The sequence below is a fragment of the Calonectris borealis genome, chromosome 11, assembly GCF_964195595.1.
Source record: "Calonectris borealis chromosome 11, bCalBor7.hap1.2, whole genome shotgun sequence".
Taxonomy (NCBI): domain Eukaryota; kingdom Metazoa; phylum Chordata; class Aves; order Procellariiformes; family Procellariidae; genus Calonectris; species Calonectris borealis.
Window position 1 is genome coordinate 6,778,708 of NC_134322.1, and position 16,602 is coordinate 6,795,309.

General features: G+C 42.5%; 1 protein-coding gene across 1 annotated transcript in view; it reads right to left on the reverse strand.

The window, feature by feature from the left end:
* MCTP2 (multiple C2 and transmembrane domain containing 2) overlaps positions 1–8,647 on the reverse strand; it is a 105,970-nt gene extending 97,323 nt beyond the window's left edge. The window contains exons 1-3 of the mRNA XM_075159860.1: positions 8,117–8,647; positions 3,380–3,442; positions 2,124–2,232 (exon numbers count right to left, since the gene is read on the reverse strand). Coding sequence (XP_075015961.1) covers positions 2,124–2,232; positions 3,380–3,442; positions 8,117–8,590 — 646 coding nt within the window. The 5' untranslated portion in view covers positions 8,591–8,647. The remainder of the gene's footprint in view (positions 1–2,123; positions 2,233–3,379; positions 3,443–8,116) is intronic.
* Positions 8,648–16,602: the final 7,955 nt, after the last annotated feature.

Consider the following 16,602-nt stretch of genomic DNA (forward strand, 5'->3'; position numbering starts at 1 on the left):
AGTCGACACGCTGGAGGGAAGGGATGCCATCCAGAGGGACCTTGACAGGCTTGAGAGGTGGGCCTATACGAACCTCATGAAGTTCAACAAGGCCAAGTGCAAGGTCCTGCACATGGGTCGGGGCAATCCCAAGCACAAATACAGGCTGGGCAGAGAATGGATTGAGAGCAGCTCTGAGGAGAAGGACTTGGGGATGTTGGTTGATGAGAAGCTCAACATTAGGCGGCAATGTGCACTTGCAGCCCAGAAGGCCAACCGTGTCCTGGGCTGCATCAAAAGAAGCGTGGCCAGCAAGTCGAGGGAGGTGATTCTGCCCTTCTACTCTGGTGAGACCCCACTGGGAGTACTGCGTTCAGCTCTGGGGCTCCCAACATAAGAAGGACATGGACCTGTTGGAGCGAGTCCAGAGGAGGGCCATGAAGATTATCAGAAGGCTGGAGCACCTCTCCTATGAAGACAGGCTGAGAGACTTTGGGTTGTTCAGCCTGGAGAAGAGAAGGCTCCGGGGAGACCTTATAGCAGCCTTCCAGTACCTGAAGGGGGCCGACAAGAAAGCTGGTGAGGGACATTTTACAAGGGCATGTAGTGATAGGACAAGGGGTAATGGCTTTAAACTGAAGGAGAGTAGATTTAGATTAGATATAAGGAAGAAACTTTTCACTATGAGGGTGGTGAGGCACTGGAACAGGTTGCCCAGAGAAGTTATGGATGCCCCATCCCTGGAAGTGTTCAAGGCCAGGTTGGATGGGGCTTTGAGCAACCTGGTCTAGTGGAAGGTGTCCCTGACCTTGGCAGGGGGGTTGGAACTAGATGATCTTTAAGGTCTCTTCCAACCCAAACCATTCTATTCTATGATTCTATGGTCTACAGCATCTTTTCCATACAAGCAGCTGGATGAGTCCTGGCTTGTGCAGCTTGCTAGTAAAACTGATGAACTGCTACACTGTTAAGAAATACATGCTTCTGTTTAAAGAGTAAAGATCTTAATCTAAGTATTCATTCACTCCTTCCAAAAGCTGGGCGCTGGGAGGAAAAAAACGAGTATACACTTGGCCAAGAGTTACTGTTTGGTGCAGACATGAAAAACCAGCATGGAAAAAGTTAACTGAGATAATAGATAAGGGAAATCCCAAAAACAAGCGAGAAGGTTTCTAAATCCATACAGGTCCCTCCGGATGCAAACCTTCACATGCCTTCAAGCTGTGCAAGCTTATTTTCTTTAAAACTGTATGAATAAACCCTATTGCTTCATCTCAAAAGAGAGGAATTGCTCATACATTTTGCAATGCAAAAGTATTAGAACTGTTTCCACATGCAGAAAAAAATATGAAACAAAGAATAAATCTAAAATGCAGAAAGACTGCACATATGGAAGAGCTCTCTGACAGGTTCCGATCAAAGGTCCTGAAGCAGCTGCTGCCGCAGAGCCCTACAAGCCTCCGTAGAGCCTCCGGCAGGAGAGCTCTTCCCTCCGCAGCAAGCAGAGGAACAACCAACTGGCTGCTTATAAGCACTTTTACTCCCTGTTGCAACAGTCTGAAGAAGAGACAGGCTAACAGCAGGCACTTTCACACAGTTTTTCCAGGAATTCCCCAAATCTTTTCTAATTTGTTTGGTAACTTTTTTTTTTTATGTTGTCCTCCTTAGGTTGCATCCCAGGTTAGAGAGAGGATTGTTGTCTCACTGCCCTGCTCCCACAGTTTCCCTTTTATTAAAATCTTTGCAGATAATCTGAAAAGCACTCCTAGAGCAGCTCCATCATTTAATAAATTTCAAAATATTCTTCGTTTTTTGTTTTTTTTTTTTTTTTTTTTTTTTTTTAATGGTCAAATAGAATTTCTCAAGATTAATCACTTTGCAGTTCCTGAATAGGTACAGATGCTAAGTCCAGCCAGGGAGGTGCTTCAGCTGCGCAGCCAGCCAGGAGAGCAGCAAGCTCCCTCCCTCCCCTGTGTACCTAAGGTGGATAAACCCAATTGTTGAGTGCTCTGACCCAGGCAAGGGACAAGCCAATGACTTGTTGCATCAGAGAGAAGAAAGGAAGCCAACTGCTGCCAAACTGAAGTCAGTGAAAGGAGAACCGTGTGAATTTTAAAGGAAATCAGCTGGAAGGAGGGGCTCACCACAGCGATCTCTGATAACCAGGTTCCGGCCTTCCTTCAGGTGGATGGTCAGCAGGTAGGCAAAGGGGCTGGGCAGGTCACTCAAGGAATCGTTTGCTTCCTCTAGAGCCTAAGGAGAACAAAGACATCAGTCACCGCTGCACACCTCCTGAAGCGCACCGTGAATGAAGCGGGTGTTCTCTCGGTTTTGCAGAGACAAAGTTCTCGTCTTTCCTTAGGGCAATCTTTTACAGAAAGAAGAAAAAAAAAAGATTTCTTTCCCAGGCTTTGTTTCATTACGCAAATTGCTAATTATCAGCACCAGGTACGTTCAACAAAGCAAGGGGTAACACAAGGAGGGTTATACCCGAAAATGAGTGGTAATATTAACAATCATAAATGCACGCACAGGTTTTCCAAATCCTACCAGCTTACTGCATGGTTTTTTTTCCTAGCTGTTTCTTGTGCATTCATAGAATATCTCAAGTTGGAAGGGACCCATAAGGATCATGGAGTTCATTCGTACTCATCTGATGCCCTCATGAGGAAGTACAGGTTTCACATAGCTACTGAGAGGACAGCATTTCTGTATACAGGTCTAAAAGAGAGAAACGCAGCAGTGGGTTTTGCAGTAGCAAACTCCAGAGGATTCTTGTTCATCAGAGGTGCTGCCAGGGTTACACACCTCAGCATCACCGGCACGTTCAGTGAAAATAGCCTCTGGACAGCACTTGAGAGGTTACCAGAGGACAAAGGTAGAGAAGTTCATCCGGAATAGGCAAATATGCTTTACATGAGAAGAGCACGTGTCAAAGCTGCCAATGCCTTTTTGCGCTGCCCTAAAACTGTTTTTGTGGTCCGTCAAACCCTACAGCCGTGTTAAGGTATTTGCTGCCTTTATTTTAATCCAGTTTGTTCCTGGGCTGCTAGTTGAGTATTTATGCTGATGCTTTCATCAGTTACCAATACAACATAGATATTATAGAATACTTTAAAAAAATCCAGAAGGTTTGGGTCTATTGAAAACATTAGCAACTGCTTTGCACTACTTAAAAAAAAAAAAAACACCACACACAACCACAACCAAACACAACAACACAAAACCACCACTAAACAAACAAAAAACCCAACAAAAAAAAAAACCACACACTGGAGAAGTCTATAGAAGGCTTCTTCACCTGCTGGGTTTTTAAATTTGTAAGAAGCAAAGAATCTAAACCTAAAATAAATTGTGCTTCTGATCAAGTTTCAAAATGCTTTAAAATTAAAGGACTTACCATCTGATCATCAAAAATTTGAGACGACATGGAAGAGTCTAGATCCATTTCTCCACATGGGTACTATTAAAAAAAGATATAATGAATTATACAATAATACAGGGAGTAAGAAAATACTCCTAGTATCAGTCAAGAAAGTACTCCTACATATGTGTAGCCAGTGAAATTCTTCTACTTCTGCTTATAAACCTTCCCCTCCATAATTTAGATATACATTTCTTTTTCCTGTTTTACAGTAACTGCACTTAGTCTCTTGAGTTTAATCTAAAAGAAGTAAGTGCCTGCTTCCAGCTACTAGAAAAAATTCTTCTCCTCCCCAGTAGAGACCTGTGCTTTCAGTGCCGAAGGGCCTTACCACAAACGCTCCTGACGCCTGACGGTTATTGCACCTGGTGACTTATCAGTCAGCGTTGCAATGCTGACCCCTGTTCCTGAGCAGAATTTTATTTGTTGAATCTCCAAGTGTCCTCGCTAAGATGAAATAAAAAAAAATGCCAGAAGTGGTGGCAGCAGCAGCAACATCCTGGGGTTGCAGAGCCAGCTGCTCTCTCACTTGACTACGATTTCTCCATCACCCAAAAGGCAAGGTCCAGGAGAAGTTTTTTTGAAAAACAAAAAGATCAGGGGAAAAGTTAGAAGGAAATGGTCAAAGGGAAAGGGAAAGAAGATGTTGGACATGTACTTTCCCCCCACTTTCTGCAGTAACTGGAAGATCCAAAGTGCCCGGCACAGGAGAGGAAGTCAAACATTTCTTCCTAAATAGACTCATCCAAAAACCTGAGGCTACAGTGGCACAGCGTCTAGACTGTCAGGACGCACAGAAGGGATTCATCGGTCAAGCCACCTCTGATGCTATTTTGACTGCTAGAACAGTCTATGATCATCATTTTATCTGGGCAACTCTTTTAGTCTAACGCAGGGCAATCACAGTCCATTTAAATACAAAGATTTATGCTAAGAATAACCTCAGTCTACAGAAATGCACACAAGGTGGAATTCGATCCTCATGTGAAAATGTTATTATGTGCAGTGTGGTAACACCCAAACCTCTGAGACGAGAGCTGCATTGCATGGAGCGCTACACAAACAAAAAACCAAACCAGCTCCTGCACAAAAGATCATAAATCTGAGAGATATTGATATGCTGAAATAAATATAAATATGCTTTTGTGTAATAGTCCTCCTCCCCTCAAATACATACATTACATATATGGAAGTACAGTAATCCAGCATTGCAAGCAAAATTTCACTTGCATGACAGACGTAATTTAACGTTATGGTTCCCACAGTAATCGTAACTTGGCCACCTTGCAAAAACACATTAAAAGTAGAAAAATTATCATCATAAAGAGCAGCAGAAGAGTATTCTCGCACAACAGAGCTGAGTTACAGCTGCTAGGGGAACCCTAACTTTGAATTTCCTGACTAGTATGCATAAAATCTCACTTGCGTGCATTAAACCTAGTATTTCTCGTCGTTTCTGGCTTCACAGGAATCTCCTTCAGGCACCATCATTGGCACTGATAATGGTTTCTCTTTACAGGTTGTGTTCATGGCATAAACACAGAACCAAAGAACTGTATTGAAATGATAATAATAAAGAAGGTCCCTCTCTGCTAGCTTGATATCATTCATAATAAGAAATTACCCTCTAAGTTACGTTTTTGACTTTATTCTGCTTTTTGTTTACTTGCATTACATCAACAGATGTTGAACAAAGATGATGATTTTAAATAAAAAAGTCTGTTTTTTCATTTTAGCTCCATATAATGTAAATTGCTATTATTCTAGGTAGCTAATTGCAATGAGATCACTGAATATAGACAAAAGCCTCGCTGAAAACATGGTCCCGAAATCTTGATTTTTATCTAACTACAGTGGCGTTTCTGAACTTTAAAGTATAAACAAATGTGGCCACATCCACCAAGCAGGTCATAGTCCCAAATGTATCTGTGTAAAAACAAATCAAACGAGTATATATGGATATGTATATATAAATCAATCAAATGTTCCTCCTGACAAGATTTACAACCTCTATCTCATCTTGTTTTCTGTGCAAAAATGATTCAAAATACAAGGGCACTGAGTGCATCAGCAGCGGGACGAGGCTTTGGGTTGCCAGTGACTCACTGCAAGGTATTAGTAAGACGAGGAAGAAGTGGTGTTAGAGCACTTCAGCAATGACGCGTGACCACGGACAAAAACCAACTGCAAAAAGTGGCATTAACGGTGCCCTTTGCAACCTGAATCAATCAGAGAGGGGTTCCATGCAACTTCAGTTGCTTCTTCACCTTTCAAATTTGCCTAGCTGGGCTGCAAGAGAGAACAGATAGAGTAAATCTCTTAGTAAATGGAAATACGGTACTCGCGGCAAGAGCCTCTACAGAAGATGGCACGCTCCGAGCACCGAGAGCTCTGTACTGAGAGTTTAGACAAGTGTAAAAACCACAAGCCCACACCGAGCTCATGCATGAGGCTCGGAAAGTATCTGATGATATTGGGTGACCAAAGACAACCAGGAAATGAGTAGGTGGCACGTGACAAGCAATTCAGGGGGGGAAAAAGCTCAACCTACATTTTTGCTTTTTTTAGTTTGTTTTGTTCCAGGGATCTGCCTTCCTGCTGATTTACCTCAGTGATCAGTGAACGATGCTCACAAAAGAACTATGTGAGCTATTGTCATGCTCCTCACAGCAACCCCACCCAGTATTAGGAGACCAATAACCTCTGCAATAAACTGTCCCCACCCGAGGCACACAGAGTACAAATCTTGAAGCTGTTCAATGAAGTACATGAAAAGCTGAATATTGAGGTTTTTACCAAATTCAACTTAAAAATAATTAAATTTATTCAATATTCCTTCTCTATTTCTACTTTTCTTTGCTTCACTCTCTGCTATACATTCTTTAGGGAAAAAAACCAACTTCTTTTTGCATTTAGAAGTTGTAATTGGAGGCAGATAATAGGAAGGAAGGTAGGATATTCACATAGCAAGATGATTTGGTCTAAAAGTAAATATTAAATTATTTACGCACACAAGCACATATAACAAATACACAATTTGGGAAAGATTTAAATGCTGCAGAGAATAAGCCAGACTCAGACTGTGCATCTGGAGGAAACTTTAAGTTAAGCTATTCCATCACTATACAGGTACCTCTTTCTCCTAAAACACTTAGTTCGCCCAAAGTCAAAGCAGGATTTAGGATTAACTTTGGTGCTGCTGCAGTAAATTTTAGGTTAGAGTTTCTGGTCTACCACAGCAGGAAAGAACTGCTGCTATCATTAAAAAAACCTGGAAAATCTCATAAAATGATGACTTCTTCATAATGTTCAATCTACCATATACTGAGTGAGCTGCTACAACTTTTGAGTAAAGTTTAAGCACGGAAACAAAATGATATACTATTTTAGCTATTTTTCTTATGCAGACCTCTGAATAATGGTACACTCCAGTGAGCTGAAGCCAATGTGTTAACAATTTAGGAACGCTAAACGGGAAGTGATGGTCAGTAACTACCAGTCTGATATTCTGCATCACCACAGACTAGGAGCTAACACCGATTTGATAAGAATATACAGACCATCGAGATGCAGAACAAGCAGTTTTATAATCAGAAAGGACCATTCTCCCCATAGCAACACTAACCATCATTTTGAACATGCAGTTAAAAAATGTTAATTAGCCTGTGTAATCACCACTCCCAAAGGACAACTTTAAACCGAAGCGTATGTTTTCCATTTTTGCATCTCAGATGACTAAGGAAAGCAGCTACCATAACTGCAACGCCTAGGTTATGGGATAAAAGGCCTCAAAACAAAGTTCAAAATCTAACCTTCCCAGTAAAAACCCAACAGGAGGAGATACACTTCCACAAAACATAAATAAAACAAATTTTGCCTAAAATGTTTCATGCAGCCACAATGTTCACCTGCTCTCTATTTTACAAAGCCATCGTGCAACTCCACAGGATTCCCCAACTTTGCTCAGGCCAGGCAGGAATTACTCTTTCATGTCAGATTTGAAGCACATTGGACTCGGATCCTCCTGTTCATGGGACAGTCCAGCCACAGAAATACTGACCGAAAGCTGGGGGGAAGGGAAGGAGGAGGACAAGACAGGGAATGCAGAGGAAACGTTTTGATTTTGCACCTCCTCTAATTTATCACAATGGAAACCCAAAGGACAGCCCCGAGCATGATGCTACATGTTCGCTGTACTCCACCACGTGCTTGTTTTGGCTAATTCCAGGTACAGGCAGAGTTCACCTCGCTCACCCATCATCTTTCGTCTCTTGCCTTCAGCTGCATCTTGAGTTGGGCAGATGGTAAGTTGATTCTGCTATACAGCAATCCTGGTAAAGCTGTATTAACTAAAAAAGAATACTACGGCAAATGTATCAGCAGCACATTTCAGAGCTCAGAGGGCTTAAACAACTTTTGACTTAAGCAAGCAATTCCAACAGCTCTGAAAAATCTGAAGTATCATAACCGTGTCAAAATAAAAAAAAAAAAATAATGGAATGGGGTTATATTGCAGCTCCAGATTGACAGAAAGGATATCTGAACTAGTCTCCAATAATTTATATATCATGTATGGTTTATGCTTTTTTTTTTATCCACCATTCATCCCTTGAATAGGGCCTCCTCCTCCATCCCTTCATAACCCGGACAATTAAGGAGAAGCACGACGAGCCCAAGGTGGCCGCTGAGCCCGGCTGATGCCCAAGCACCTACCTCTGCCCCCTCGTCCGACAGAGCAGCGCTCAGGCGGGCGCTCTGCAGCAGCTCGAGGAGGTCGTCGCTGGATTTCCTCTTCGCCTTGGACGCGGGGCTGCCCGCGACTTGCGTGTCCGGGTGGGTGACCGTCACCTCCGTGCGTGTCGCCTGCGGCGGCGCCCACCGCCAGTCCTCTGCCGCCGGCCTCACCGAAGCGCTTCTGCTTTTCAGGGACACCACAGACCTGGAGAAGCTCTTGGGGGAGCAGCTCGACAACACCTGAGTACTCAAATAAGTCGTTTCTTCTTCCGTAAGAGTCTCCACCTCCAGCATGTCAGGCACCGACACGCTGAGGCGTCGGTCCAAGGAGTGGACCTTCCTCTCCACCATTTTGCTAGACCTCTTCTTTGTCTTCTTCACGCTTAGGTTTTGCAGGAACGGTCTAGTTTTCTGCTTCAGGGATCCCCAGACGGATGGTTTATCCAAGTCCATTGCTGCAAGGGGAATCTCAGCAATGCCCCCTGCACAAAAAGGCTTCAGCGATTCCCAGCGTGACTAAAAGGAACGTGGGAAGAAGGCAAGTCAATCACGAAAGTGAACAGCCGCTGAAGATTATGATTCATGTTGTCTCATCTTGAAACTTTCAGTCATTTTTCCAAACAGTTAAAACAAAGCATGCCACATTAGCAAGTGCTTCCAAATACAATCTGGTGGGTAGATTTGATTATTTAGGAGGAAAACAGCCAGAACAAGTATTTAATCCTACACTAAAATGCAATGTCTGCCCACTACTTTATGATTGCTGAGAAGAGATGTTATATTTCTTCCTCTGCCAAGTCCCAATTTGCAAAAATCCAATTTGAAACTGTTTCTGTACAAAACTTACTGATGGGAGTTAAATCGCGATAACGCTAGCACATGAAAAATGCTGGCAAAGCTGGCACCATAATTTCTGCTGATGCTTTTCCAGCCTGTGTAGGGTTTTTTTGGCTACTTCCTAGCTACATGGGTTCTTACACAACACGTTACCGGGCAAGCACAACACGAAAAACAGCTCCAGAAACTAAGTGGCTGAGGCTGAAGGGGACACATAGGACATGAGAAATCCCAGCTGAGACCCCAAAACACTCCCTTACGTTAACCCTCTGCCAGCGAAATTAATTCACCACTGCTGCATTAATTTTCCTCATAAAGAAGGCAATCGAGAGAAAATGAGGACAAAAATGGACGGATGGATCACTTACAGATTTTGAAAACCTACTGGTGGTTTTTGAGTTTGTCTTTGAGCTGATTCATACCAAGCGTTTATACGGTAGGGAGGGACAAGAAGAAAAGAGCCAAGCCAAAATCACCTACTGTATCTGCATCGTACGGGAGCGGTCAAATGGACACCTCTGTGCACGGGAATGTCCTCACGGACGGCGTCTTTCGTGGTTAACAGCTGAGCAACCATCCTTATTCTGTGAAGCAGAGAGAGTCAAATCATCACCAAAACTCATTACGAAAAAAGCTGATGAAACCTGCAGATTTACTCCTTTACAGTCCCAAAGACACGCACACAGAGGTTACAGTATATACCTTAGAAATGTATACCCATTAACTACATGACTGCCGCTTCCAAAACTCACAGCGTATTTACCTTCTAACAATTGCATAGTTGACCAAGAGTGACTTATCCCACTGTTTTCCTGATCACTGGGGAAAACGTCAGAACGGGCAATAGAAATACAGCTGCTGGATGGATCCAGACAGAGAAATCACTGTCTGCTTTCAAAGAAATCTACTCTTACATTCATTAATTTGAATGAGGTTGTATAGCCAGTTACTTAATAACTTATTTAAATAATTTTACGACTAACCCCACCATACTTGTAGAGTACTCAGGCATCTACAAAAAATGCTTTAACTGTATTACTACGTAACTAAAGCTGCACAATCCTCTCCCCATTTATATTGGTAGATGAATGATTAGTATCAGCATTGTTATATTCCATATAAAAAATAATAAGCTTTAATGGCATTACATGCATTCAACAAGGCAGTAACAAATTTTGCCCCAATAGGAAGGTGTGCTAGTATAGATATATCAGCTTAACCCAGTATTTTCACCTCTATCTCCAGAAGTCAGACCCAGTATCAAAGTGCACATGGATGAACTGAAATTATTTTTTTCCACAGCATCACCGAGAAGCAAAAACAATTTTCTGCACCTCACAGAAGGAGATTTGAGGCACACAATGGCATAGCAGGGCTTTCTTTTCTCACTGAACTCGGAGTGAAGTGCAAGATGATCAGATTTACAGGGGGAGGAGAAAAGAAATAAATGCCAACCCTAACACATTTGACCAGAGAGGCGGGAATGCCCATGTTGGAGCAGCACCTCGTGCCCTGCACAAGCTCACCAGAGACGTGGCTGAATTTGCTCTCATCAGCTGATAGCTTTCACTTAGGCTCTTCCTCTTTAAATTAAAACTTGACAGAGCAGCTGCAGCCTCCTTGGTACATCACATGCCAATAACAGAAATTATTAGGCTAAACACATTTGCACAAATCATTACAAAACACCACTGTTGGGACTCATTTAAACAACTCATCTACTGCCAGTGCTCTCTGCTCTGCTCGCCTACGCGCATCGAAGCCTGCTGAAGTAAAGACACTGTAAATAAAGGCAGGACCCAGCTCACAACATCCACTTCCCAAGGCCCTTACTGCTTCCTATTCCCTTCCTGTTATTCTCCACCCCTTTCATTTTGACAACCCACTGCTGTCGTTTTTATTTTGTTTGCTTTGAGATTTTGTTTCCTAGCAGCGGACTAGTTCCTGTAGGTTTTTCCAGTTACTTTCCCCCAGTTGAGTGTTTTTTCCAGTTACATTCCTTCAGTTGCTGAATAGAAATACCCATTCAGCAAGGATGGTGCAGGGACCATTCTGTATCTCTGAGTCCCACTTGCATTTAACCCAGAATGAGCAGAGTCCTCAAATCAGGCAGAATCACAGTGGAAGGAAAAAAAAAACCCCACCAAAAAAAAAAAAATGGGAGAAAAGTTTCTGGGTTTTGGTCAAGACAGCAGGGATGGCTGCAGCTACCCGCCACCTAGCAGCTCCCACTCCAGCTCCCACGCTGGGGCAACACTGGTGGTGATATTTGCTGCGTAGGGAGCACCAGGTTGCCTGAACTGAGGCCACAGAAGAAACAAGCCCATCCCTGGACTGCCAAGGAGTTTGGCCATACTCCGCCTCTGAACCTTTACACCCACACTCCTGCTGCAGCTATAACTTTTCTTTTATAAATATTGTATTTACAAACAAATTAATGCAAATGATGGTTATAATACACAAATAAAAATAAATACACAATCTGTTCTAATCTGAGAAAAGGATAAATACAACCTGAAGGACAAACACACTCTGGCATCAGTCATCCACAGACCAGCACTTTTTTCACTTCCCCAGTTCAAGCAGAAAAAACCCATCACCTCCATGACCAGAAACCTGTTCCCCAGAGAGGTCAGCGAAGATCAGGGATAGGGACCACCCTCCCTCCCCAGCACGGTGCTGGAGCCAGGGGTGCCAGGCTTCCTGGGGTACCCCCGTGCCACACCAGCACGTATTCAACATGCACAACTGTTCTTTCTTCCTACATCAATTTTTCTCTGCTTTTCTTTTCCATACATAGCAACATCAATAGAAAAACATAATTTTAAAGAGAGAGAAGTTCTCCCTTCTCTCGGTGTGTTCTCGGTACCAACATGTTGTTCACATACTCCTTATCCTCCACAGGCCAGAAGTTTTCCCTCTTCCTTCCACAGCCTCAGAAGTTCGGTGCCAACCGTATTGCCAAATATTCCCTAAGCAACCACAGGCAAAAGGGTACTTGGCCAAATTCTTGGTCTAAGCTTCGCCTCTTTATTCTTTCCTTGCATCAATGGCACATTGTAGCAAAAAGCTGCAAACAGTAATTATTCCAAGACAAACATTTCCTGTTATCAATTTTAACTTTGTTGTTTTTAATTTAATTGAATGGCTCCTTGTTCTTATGTAATAAAAATACCTTTTTAGCCCATCTTCTTCAGCCTACTCTTTAATATGCGGCTAAATCTCAAATGCTCAGAAGAATCCATATAGTTTAATCTCTTCCTTCAGAGAGACCACTTTTGATTGCACCTGCCGTTTCTATTATATCCTTTTCTTTTGCTGTGTCTCCTCCTCTTTTGGGGGCAATAGGGGCTAGAAGGAAAGGATTAGAGACAAACAGGTTCATAACAGCTCACCGTCTGACTGATGTAACAAGTATTTCTAGCATTTTATCCTCCCTTAAGTATTTTCTAATTATGGTCCTTGGGATTTTTTTTTTTTTAATGTGCTTTAGTTTCTCTCACTGTAACAGTCCTTACTTACTCCCTTAAATTGTTATAATACTCAGAGCGAAATGATTTTTTAGATGTTCTAACAGGTGGCTATAAGAGATATTTCAAATGCCATTGAAAGCCTAGAGAAATCATTCTGCAATTCTACTTCACTTACTGACTTGTCAGAAAGCCAGAAAAGCCACAAGTGAGAAATACTGCAAGACACTCTGAAAACATTATAAAAACGTACAATATAACTAAACTGGCAAACAAACCCAAATTGATTTACATATTGGAAATTATGGAATATATTGTCTTTCTTCACTAAGCCATCATTCCCTGGACACCCAGAAGTGCACAATGCTCGCTGAAGCACCCTGAAACGCTCCCTGCTAATGCTTTTAAGAAGTGTCCTCAAAGCCAGCAAGAAGACAAAAATGCAACTGAGCACACCACCACTGCTATTACAACTTTCATAAATCTACTAATCATTGTACTCAAATTGCTTATCCACTTAAGGTGAAAACATTGCATGCCATCCATCTTCGTGATGTCTGATTCAGTCAGTATGTTTTCAGCTACAACTAAACGCTAGCCAACATTTAAACCCATCGTAGCTGAAAATATTAACATGCATTAGAGGCTGTTTGGAAGATGTTCCTCACCTGCATGCATCTTAACACAGGTTCAAACTGGAAGGAGCTAACGAGGCTCCCTCATCGTAAAAACCTCTATTGATTCTGGCTGTTCTGGCATAGGATATTCACCCCAATCTCTGCCTGCCTGGCACAGATTCCCCAGCTTAAAACCTAACGCACGAGACATTGTACAAGTTACAAGCAAAGCTAATTACACTTCTGCTACGCAGCATAGTATTTGGCTATTGAAAGTTATAATAAGAGTGTAACCCCTTTAGATTTAGAATTTCTGAATTCAGTGCGCTGAGAAACGAGGCTGACATCAAGGAGGAGATAAGGGAGCAGGGGGGAAAGGGACTGGGATCCTCTTTTCACACCTTTCTTTTAGCTTTTTGATATAAATTCCACCCACCGGCCCTAGGAACCATGAATTAAATCACTCCTCCCTGGGAAAAAAAGGAAAATATCAGGAAAATAGCTCTCAGCTGGCTAAACAACTGTATGTGCTGGGTGGTTATTTCTATAACAGATCATACTCAGTACTCCAGGTTTTTCTCATCACTGTCTAGAACACAGTCAAATGCGAATCATTACTCAGAGTGGAATTACTTTAGAAAAAGAAACCTACAATTCCTTCTTTGCAATGGCTGATTTCAGTACCCTATCTAGAAATGCAGTAGCTTTATGATAAGCATCAACAGCCACAGAGATAAGGAATATCATCCAAATAAAGTAACCCTTTGTTCAGTTACCAGTTTCTCCTGGAGCATTCCAAACCCAGCACCCATTACACTCACATATGATATTTAAAACATTTAAAGGCAAAGGGAATACCTCACCAGGGGCAGGATGTCCCTTGGATTATCAACACCTTCAAGCGTTGTGCTTCCTTGGCAGAAAAAACGAGTCCAAAACGAAAGGCTGACCTAGATGGGCCTGAGGCCATTCCTCTCTGGGTATGACCACAGAAGCTAACACGGGACACGGAATTAGATACACACATCACAATACTGAGAAACTGAGACAGCCTTTTCTTCCTGCAGCTGTGTCTTACAGCATGTGGCAAATACCTGAACTTAAATTTGATAAGGCACCAGAAAAAGTCTGATCTCAGTCTGACTCTGCACAGGCTAATTACCCTGGGGAAATCAGCGTTGGAATTATTTTTAGTACTAACAAGCATCAAAGGGAGCGCACTGCTGAAGTGTAGCTAACGTCTTCACTGCATAGGCGACTTGCTGCTAAAGCAGGGTCATGTCTTGGCCAGCTTCCAAATCTTGCCATTGCATTTGAGCTAAAGCTTCCCTGTAGGGCTTCAAATGGTGCCAGTCTGTTGGTACAGATCCTGCTCTTCTGTTGCTCTTTTGTTACAGGCTCGTTTGCAAAGCATAGTGGGATGCTAAACTTAAATATAAAATAAAATAAAAACTTGGCCTGTTCCTGTCAACCAAATTAGTACAAGTGCTTCATAAAAGACAATTTTATAGGCTTCAATGCTTGAATGGAAATAAGATGACCAAAAGAAACCAGCCTTATTTTCTTGATGTAAGCTGAAAGAAGTCTATAGTTCTAGCAGAAGATCACAAATACTACCTAGGGTAAATAAAAAGCTTAAGAAAACCATGTTTATTATATGCGGATAATACAGGCATCTTAAGAAAGACTTTTTTTTTTATGTTTTGGGTTTGTTGTTTTGAGGGGTTTTTTTTACAGATCCCTGGGTTTTTAGACTCTGGGCTTTTAGATCCCATGCCTGGCTTTTCATTTTTTAACTGGCTCAAATACGATAAGCTCCATCTTTCACAAACACATGAAACGAGCACACGTCTTCCTGCACTTACCACACAAGAGAGGAACAGGGATGCTCTAACTCCTTAGAGACTCTTTTGCACAATCTGGAGAGCTTTTTTCTCAACGTTTATGAGCAGACAGTAACTATGAGAAGTAACAGAACAACCAGCTGCTACAAACATCTTAAAATAGCATCTGATAGTGAAAGTTACTGAAAAAAAACCTGCACCTGCCTCCAACTTATAAAAGTATTGCTTTTGGTTTGTTTCTGTCTATTCTAAAACAGAAGAAAAATGATGAGTATGTATGGGGGAAATGAAGGAGGAAGTGTTTGGGTGTATTTTTACAAAAATATTTCACAAGTTCCTTCCACTCTTTCAGCTTCCTTCACAATATTGTAGTTGTACCTGTGCAAGCCAGAAGGCCCCTTCAATCTTTTCAGTCTAATTCATGGGACTGTACCAAGCTGGTACAATCAAATATGATCTTTCGAGTGCAATCACAACTGCCGAGCATCAGACCTCTCCGGGGACACCTATGCATGAAGATCTGCTTCCTGCAGCCCTGTACCGCAGGGGATGATGTGCACGTCAAAGACTCCAAAAAAGATCCTGGAGTGGCCGATCCTGCCCTTGGAAGGCACCGAGACATGTACTGAGATCACGTCAGCAATAAGGGTATTTCTTTACCATCGACTATATCTGTTTTATAATTTGCCTCCTTGCTCCCAATCACGTCAGGTGATGCCTGGGAAAGGTGGTACCGAGAGCAGGGCACCTCTAGGAGCAGGGGAAGAGGGAAAGCTGATGAGCAGCAAAGGGAAGGAGAGATGTAGGTACAAGCAGAGTAAGAGTGCGATAAGGAGAGCTCTAAAATAAATAGGAAAAGGCGAGATTTATGAGGGCTGACATGAGAAGCAACACAAGATCAGGAGAGAGGCAGGGACCCAGGTGTCGGAGGAGCTGGTGCCCGTCCGGAGGAGCTCCGGTGGGAGTCCAGCCCTGCAGCCTCCTTCCTCCTCACTCTCTCCTTCAAGCCCTTGTCCGTCCCTCTCATAACAAAAGGTATATTTTTATAACAAGAGGTGCACAGAAATAGATTTTCCCTTTTCATAACTCGGGGAAAACAAACCTAGGAAGGAAATTGGAGACTCATTTCCACTGGAGGCCAAATCAGCCAGTGCCTTTTACTAGCACTTAAGTCACATATTTAAATAAAAGAAGTTTGTGTTTATATGCAAATTACTCGTGCGCGTGCCAGCATTGCTCCCTAAATAACTACTATTACTGTCACCCTACTTATCAAAACTCAGTGACTACAGAGGAAAGATCTATTAAAAGCTCTGCGTGATTCTTTATTTAACAACAGTTTACCAAAGTGGCCTAAACAGAACACTTTTGATCCTTAGAAATGGCTGCTGCTGACTTGGAACAGGACAAAAGCCAGCGCTAAGCAGCCTGTTACAGCTTGCCCTCTTTTCTTCCTTACCACCACATGTTCCTCTTCCCAACAGCAACGTGGCACGTGCCAGGGCCAGAGCTCACGATGAACGTTGGGTACACAGGAGAGCTGAGATTGCTTTGAATCTGTATTGACCTGTGTGATTAAACGTCCTTTCACATTTAACATCTCCACACGGTTTGGGTACATCTGTAGATAAAATGACCCAGTGTTTTTACAGTCACAAAGGCAGGAGGCTGCAGGCAACTGCCCCTACAGAAAATAG